At 43.9% G+C, this 7,818-nt stretch overlaps 2 protein-coding genes across 4 annotated transcripts in view; one reads left to right on the top strand and one right to left on the bottom strand.

Moving 5' to 3' along the window:
* Positions 1–112: 112 nt before the first annotated feature.
* The window catches only part of SHISAL2A (shisa like 2A), a 51,540-nt gene continuing 43,834 nt past the window's right edge, over positions 113–7,818 (bottom strand). For all 3 annotated transcript variants that reach the window (XR_011680651.1, XR_011680650.1, XR_011680649.1), the window contains one exon: positions 113–4,322. The gene's annotated coding sequence lies outside the window, so the exon portion shown is untranslated. The remainder of the gene's footprint in view (positions 4,323–7,818) is intronic.
* Positions 2,725–4,536, top strand: COA7 (cytochrome c oxidase assembly factor 7). Its single transcript, XM_071436745.1, has 3 exons — positions 2,725–2,864; positions 2,939–3,079; positions 3,946–4,536. The coding sequence occupies exons 1-3, from the start codon at positions 2,759–2,761 to the stop codon at positions 4,392–4,394; spliced, it is 696 nt and encodes a 231-aa protein (XP_071292846.1). The 5' UTR covers positions 2,725–2,758; the 3' UTR covers positions 4,395–4,536.

The following is a 7,818-nucleotide window of genomic DNA, read 5'->3' as shown; positions in this document are numbered from 1 at the left end:
CTGAGGCGAGCGCCCGGCTGGAGCAGGTGAGCAGCAGCTACGGGGACCTCCCACAGCCATGAACTGGCGTCAGCCTCACGCTTCGTGCTCTCAAGCCTCTGCAGTTCAAGTGTTTCCTGCACAAACTGGTTTATTCTGGTAATCTGAATAATAACGTGCACCAGTACAATAGGTTCTGCCGCCTGCTTTGGGGGGGGAAGCTTTGCTGTAAGCATAAACCATTCCGTACAAAGTAATTTCAGGTTTCAGATAACAGGAGTAGTGAAGAAAACCTGTCTCCCAAACAATATGTACAATGTACTGTTGGTCAAGAGAATACAGTTATTTCTTGTTTCAGGAGAGAAAGTAAAGAGTGATACAAATACCCTTGTATTTGTAATAAATAATGAATAATTATTTGAATTAATAATGAATAAAATGAATTAGAATATAGAATTTTATGTAAAAGAATTGCTGATTCTACATGCAGAAGCTTTAGATAACTGTTGTTTGCAAACCAGCAAGACAAATAAATATTAAGGAACAATTGCTAAAATTATTTATGTTTCTTTCTTTACCAGATGGCAAAAGATTCTATACATACTATAAAACACAGTTTTACCAGTTTAAGGACTGCATAACAAAGGTCAGTTATAATTCCAATTCTTTAGATTAGACTGCTGATGTAGAGAAAATAAATTACATGCTCAGGATCTGACAAGCACAGAGTTAAGAATCTTCGTGTTCTGAATTTAACCACTTAAAAACCTAATCTGCTTAGAAGAAACAACTTATATAATTATGGACACAGATATTAGCTTAGATAAGGAAGCAGCTCATACTATTATTCTTAGTCCATTACGTGTTTCTTCCACTCCGTAATGTCTTTGCAAGCTTCCAGACTGTTCTTTCAATGGCTTTTAAATTAACTGATTCACTCTGACCTATCACCAGATGTCTTGTTTTCCGAATTTATGATAGGAACTGGGCTCAGGCAGTGAAAACTTTCAGTGACAGCCTGACCCCCTGCTCCCAGTGCCTGTTCTTAGCCTGCCTTCCTGTACTCAGGAATCCACTCCTGGTATGGAGCAGCCATATGGTTGAGTTGGCACAGGCTCAAGGAGCTGCAAAGACAAAATCCCAGCAAGAGCAGACTCTTCAAGGACTTAAACTAATAAACTCAAGGAATTTCTACTGAGCCTGTGCAAACTGAAATGTTTTCAAAGCTGGATTTCCAGAGAAACAGTATTGCTGGTACAAAAGCAGTTCACCTTCTAATGGCCCCATCCAGAATGGAGGTTCACACAAACATTCTCAGATTGCAGCCAGCACTGGCCAAGCAATGTGTGTCTTCTTCCTGCAGTCTCACACACATAGCAGGGGGTTTTGGTCAGTATGTATTGAAAACAAGACTTTAGCTGCATATGGAAAATGTGTTTTAACGTCAAACCAAATTTTTAACAGTCTAAAAAGTTTTAAGGAAATACTTTAGAAGGTGTAACTGGTGTTTCAGCTATGTACCTGGCAGGGTTTGCTGCCAGTCCAGCTGGTGATGGTTGGTCAAAATTAGCTCTAGCCTTTAGTAAAGGACAAGGCTTCTTCCTATGGGAGACTGTGCAGGATTTAACTGAGCTTTATTTATCCCAAAAACTCGACAAGCTGGCATTATTCTACTTGAATAATTTGGGACAAAGCATTTGCAAATATTGCAAATATTCTTTAAAATTTATTTTAACTCAAGCTCGGATTGATTTTAAGCAATTCATCACACAGATTTCTAATGTGCTACTTTACTCACAAAAAAATCAGTTTGTGTTCAGAACTGCTGGAATTGGATAGTGTGCCATGTTTTCTGTAAGTATTCCATTATCACATTTGGGTTAAATTAATCCATAATGTGGTGGGTGCCCATCCCTGGAAGTGTTCAAGGCCAGGTTGGATGGGGCTTTGGGCAACCTGGGATAGTGGAAGGTGTCCCTGCCCGTGGCAGGGGGATTCTCACATCCAGGAGAACCAGGGTTCGTTGTGTGTTGAGTGCTTACCCGTTTCTGGGTGCTCCCAGTGCCCCAGCATTGCCTGCTCAGTTCAGGTTCCAGTACCTCAAAAAGTACCTGTGAGAGCTTTTGTGGTACCACAGAAAGGAGTGGGGCCTGGGAGCAGTCTCTCACAGCAGCACCTCTGTTCTAAAACGGATTTGGAAATTATCGAGCTGTTAATCCAGACAAAAGTGTGCAGGAGGCAGACAGAGGAATAGGGAAAGCAGCGCTGCTCCTAGGCCATGCAGAGCGCAATTAACGTACTGTCATGTCTCAGTCTCTGGGTTGTGCTGAATCAGACCTCGGGAATACGCATCTGGTGGCGCAAAACTCTGAAAGTAAAGTTCTAACAGTGTGTTATCGCTTAAAACTGCTGAACCCTCAGAGTTCCCGATGACCCCGGGAGCGCACAGAAGTAATGAGAGGAGCTGTAAGGGAAGGGACGCGAAGAGAGGCCGGGGAACAGACGTGGGGGGAGTGACCGGAGGAGCGGCCACGGCACGGGCAGGAGAAGAGGGCGGAGAACGAGCGGCCGGAGGCGGGGCCGGGTACGGAGCCGGTCCGGGCGGTCGCAGCGGGCGGGGAAAGTGCGGCCCTGTGGGGCGGGGAAGGGGCGGGTGCAGGCGGGGCCGGGTGCGGGTACGGGCAGTCGGAGCAGGCGGACGGGGAAGGGGCGGCGCCGAATCGAGCGCTCGGCGCTCACCGGAGGCGCCGCGGCGATCGCGCCGTGACCCAGCGCGGCCATGGCCGGCTTCATCAACTTCGCGGACGAGGAGGAGGTGCGGGCGTACCTGGAGAACCTGCACGTGGAGTACAGCTACCAGTGCTTCAAGGAGAAGGACCCGGACGGTAAGGTCCTGCCGCCGCTCCCGCCCGCTGCCGCGGGGCCGGCGGGAGGCTCAGCTTTGTGCCGTGCCTTGCAGGCTGCCAGCGCTTCGCCGATTACCTGGACGCCGTCAGGAAAGACTTCGTGGCGGCGGCGCGGGTGCTGCGCGACAACTGCGAGGTGCACGGGCACAGCGAGAGCTGCTACAAACTGGGGGCCTACCAGGCCCTCGGCAAAGGTGCGCAGGGGGGTTCTGGGGCTCGGGCCGCAGGTGACTCCACCGCCTCCCCGGGCAACCTGCTCCGGTTCCTGGCCACCCTCACATCTGCCTGTGCTCCTGACCTTGAAGGAGCTGCTACCTCTCCCGCCCCTTTCATGGTCACCCCATAAAAGTTGGAGGAGGATGGAAAACCTAAAATTGCTTCCTTCTGAAAAATCAGCTTTATGTTAGCTATGTATTATTTTTTTATAATTACAATTGTTTAACAGGTATGTACAGTCAGTGCTCAGTGTTGCTGCATATTCAGTTCACAACATTTCTTCTAGTCAGACAGAAGAAAGAAAGTAAGAAAGAAGGAAACTCACAGACTAGTAATATGCATACCTCAGTAGTCCCCAAGGCTGTTCAAAATGTATTTGCTGGCACAGTAATGGAAAGCGCTTAAATTAGTCAGAGATCTTCCAAATGAAGGTACCAGTAAGGAATAATATTATTACTGTAGTTCAAAACTAGTTACAATCTCGGTGTATACTGGCAAAATAATATTTGTAAGATATAATAATATTTATAAGATACTAAATCCATGGATGTAGTGATTGGAAGAGTGTTTTGTGGGTCAGGGTTATTTTTTGGATACCGGTGCTGTTGTGCTTACTGGTGAGTGGAGGACAGTTTTCTAAGTCAAAGACATTAGCAGAATGTTTGTCACTGAGACAACAGTAGTGTCTCTGAAGTCCTAAATGTTGACTGTATTATCTAAAGTGATGGATGCCATATTTCCAGTGGGAAGTGATGGATGCCATATTTCCAGTGGGAAGCATCCTGCAAAGCAGAAAGCTCCCAGCTGCTTTAACATGTCCTCACAGTAATGTCTTGACTGACAGGTGGACTCAGCCCAGATTTGAAAGCTGCCTACAAATCCTTCATCAAGTCATGTGAGAAAAATGGGAAGAAGTCAGCAAATGCATGTCACAGTGCTGGGCTGCTGGCCCAGGACGGGAGAGCCAACAGTGATCAGCCTGACCCTGTTGCTGCTAGAGACTATTACACAAAAGCCTGTGATAGCAATTTTGCTCCCAGCTGCTTCAACCTGAGTGTGATATACCTGCAGGGAGCACCTGGGGTCCCCAAGGACATGAGCAGTGCCTTGAAGTACTCGCTGAAGGGCTGTGAGCTGGGGCACGTGTGGGCTTGTGCCAACGCCAGCCGCATGTACAAACTGGGAGATGGCGTTGAGAAGAACGATGCCAAGGCAGAGGATCTGAAAAACAGGGCAAAACAATTGCATAAAGAGCAGAAAGAAGCTGCAAGTTCTCTAACATTTGGGGAGTAAAACTGGCAGTTGCAGTTATTAAGACTGGTTTTTAAATGGCAAGTGAACTTGTTATTTAAATTGTGAGCGTACAGTTTTCATTTAAATAAATATCCTGTATTTGGATATGCAAATAAAATTGTATTTATATGGATACAACAAATTAATATCTCTGCTGTATTTCTATGCATTCTGTGCATTTCTATGGTTTTGAACACACAAGTTCTTGAGTGTGTTTTGCTTTGATCCTTTCCTTCTTTTTAAGGAAGTGAAAAACTTGTGATCTTTTGGGAGTTTTTCCTGCATGGTTTCAAGCACAAAGGGTTTCTTTTGTGTCCAACACTTCAGTATCCAGGTTTGTGCTCTATCTGTTCTAACACACAAAAATCCCAACTGCAGGCAATCTCAGCTTGGGCAGTCTGAACTGTTGCATCTCTCACAAGCATTTTCAGAGCTTTGATAGCTGCACCCTTGCATGAGCTGCTCTAAGTAATGGATATTCATCTGTAATTCTGTAGGTCTAGGCCAATTCCCAGCTCCCTTAATTCCTCCAGTTGCCAACTGCTTTGTGAGTGTGTATCTGCCTATCATATGTGCCTGAGTGCTTCAGGCTGCTCTCCCAACACACAATTGCCCCTTATTTGATCACACACAAATCATTTTACCTTCCTGCTAGCTTCTGGAACATTATGTTCTATTTCCTCTAGTTCAGATTTAGGGAATAAGGTGGTAACTCATCAGATCCTGGACTCAAATCCATAACCCATATATATGCAAACTGTGGCTAAACATACAGATTCTGAAACAGCTGTTTAAATAAGCAGGGCAGTGTCTGTAAATGTATTCGTACACTGACAGGATCCTTTGTAATTTTGGTGTGTGTAAATATATGTGACGGTTGTGGAATGTATGTTTTGCTGTAAGTTTACTGCTCAGAACCTGAATCCTCTGGCTCTGGACTAAATAAAGATACAAACTTCACAATTGAAATAAGTGAAGTGGGATTAAAAGCAACATTACTTTGGCTGTGGCCCCAAGTGAAAGCAGAGTTGTTGGAATCTCGCTGCATGCATGAATTAAAGGAATTCTTCCAGTTTAACAGAGTTCTTGGGAAGGATGTTTGCTGCTGGAACAGAAACCCAAGCTGCACAGCACAGCAGTGACACAGGCACCCTGTAACAACAGATGGCAGTGTATGAAAACTGCACACTGGTGTGGCTCTGGTGCAGCCTGGAAAAAAACAAATAGCGGTGGAAACAAATCAGAGTAATTTTTCTGTTAACAGTTATTATTTTTTGGCAGTTCAAAAAGGTGAAGCTCTTAGAGGAACACTCTTTACCTGATTTTTTTGCTAGGCACTATTCTGGACATTTGTTTCACTTGGGAAAGGTAAGTAAATGCTACTTCTGTGGAGTGTTAACAGTAGTAATAAAACAGTTTGGAATCTGTGTGTTCTGGAATAGGCAATTACAGGTGGGTCAAGGCACTGAGAATTGGGTGGTATTTTAAGCCCTGTAATGCTCACTGCCACAGAGTGCCTTGTTCAGATCCTCAGCCCAAGCACTAGAGCAGTTTTCTTCCAGCAGGACCAATGACTGTCAGTGATCCTGCCAGGAACTTCCAATCAACACAGCAAACAGGCACCAGAGAACGTCCTCAGTAGAGTAACACTCACTGGGGATAATTAAAGCCATACATAAAGTGCATGTTGTGGGGAGGTTTTTTCATAGCACTCGAGAACTCACAGACCTGCAGAGCTTAAATAACATAAAGCAAACCATTTTCATAAAAGCTGTGAAGTGTGTAAGATGCGTTTATGAAGTGTCATCCAATTTTGCACCACTAGTTGAAAAGGTAAAACCCAAATTAAGCAAGGCTCTTGTATTTTCAGGCTGTCTCTGAACAGTTTGCTGCCTGCTCTGGGCACACCTATATCTTTTTTGCACAAATATTGATGACAGATGCATTTAGATAGCTAATGCCCTCACCTATATGACTCTTTTCCCTCCAAAGTGACAAAGCATCCAAAAAAAAGTCAGCCAGTCTCATTTCAGTGTATTTCAAATTATATGTGCTTAATGCAGTTTGTAGCATTCACTCTATGAATAGCAGTCTATTCTCAGCCTCAAGATTCTGTTCAGGAGACATAATCAAAATCTTTAGAGGTGAAAATTTTCCTGCTAATCTTGGTTTATAACCATCTTGCTCTGATATTATGGAGGTAATACCAAAAGACCAATATCTTCTTGCTCTTTTTTTTTTTTAAACTGATGTTAAATGAGGCTAAATTTTATGTTCTCCTGTAGGAAAACTTTTTTCAAAGCCTCTGAGGTCATAAAGAAAGAGTGATAGATATGTGATTATAGCAGAAATATGGAAGAACCTGTTGATCTCTCCAGGATCAGTGGGTTTTCTAAGAAAAAAAATTATCTCAGCTTCACAGCTCCTAAACCACTGTCTGCTTTCCCTTTCATTTCTTTGCATTGATCTAAGCATACAACCATTAATAAAGCAGCAATATACTTCAGAAGGAGCCAACCCTAATTAATTAAATAGACATGTGAATGTAAATGGCTGTAAATGATGAAAGCATTCTCTGCAGGATGCTTCCTGCAGTTGTGAAAAGATCACCAGTGGAGGGCTGGTTTTGAACTGAGATTAAATACTCGCACCACATCATGTGTCATTAAGTATAATTTGGATTAATCCTGGACAAAAGATGCTGTTGGGTAAAGAAGCCACATGATTTTGTGGAAAAAGAGAATCATTCTAGTTGTTCTGTTTATGTGCTACATTGTAATAAAAGCAGTTTTGCAGCTTGCTGACCTTTTGTTCAGCCATTGGTAACAACTCCTCTCTGCAATGTGTGTGTGAAGGGAGTTCTTGTGGCTGTACACACCCGCCCAGAGGGATGGTCTGGGAGATTTTGTGTCATCATCACACCAAGAAACAAAAATAGTAGTGTTCCTTGTTATAGGACAAACTTTTTGTTCAGTACAGAAAGAAATTCACTCTGTTGGCAATTTTTCACTTTATCATGTGAGACAGAAGAACTCTCAAATAGCTTTTCTTCTCCTTTGGTAGGTGGAGAGGGAAGAATTCCTCCTTCCCTTATGCTTCCCAGCATCTCCTCCACTAAACCTCAGAGCAACACAGTTCTGCTCAGGGTTGGCTTTTTTGTGGGGGGTGAAGCAAGAAGAGAGAGGAAGGAAAAGGAGTCATGGCACAGCAAGAAACAGGTCAGGAAATAAGCAATAAATGTGGTTGTATCATTATTGCAGTAATCTGTGCTGGGGTAACACCCAGGGGTTCAATTCAGATCCTGACATTATGCCATTTGTGTGCACCCATAATGACACCCCTGATCCAGACATCCACAGTCTAAGATTCAGGATTGTCCAAAGTCCCTCGCACATATTTCAGTACTAAACACTGGTACCATGCT

The sequence above is a fragment of the Agelaius tricolor genome, unplaced genomic scaffold (genome assembly GCF_023055355.1).
Source record: "Agelaius tricolor isolate 1412-34295 unplaced genomic scaffold, bAgeTri1.0.p SCAF_11, whole genome shotgun sequence".
NCBI lineage: Eukaryota > Metazoa > Chordata > Aves > Passeriformes > Icteridae > Agelaius > Agelaius tricolor.
The sequence above is the reverse complement of the archived record's forward strand: the minus strand, read 5'-3'. Positions and strand labels throughout refer to the sequence as shown.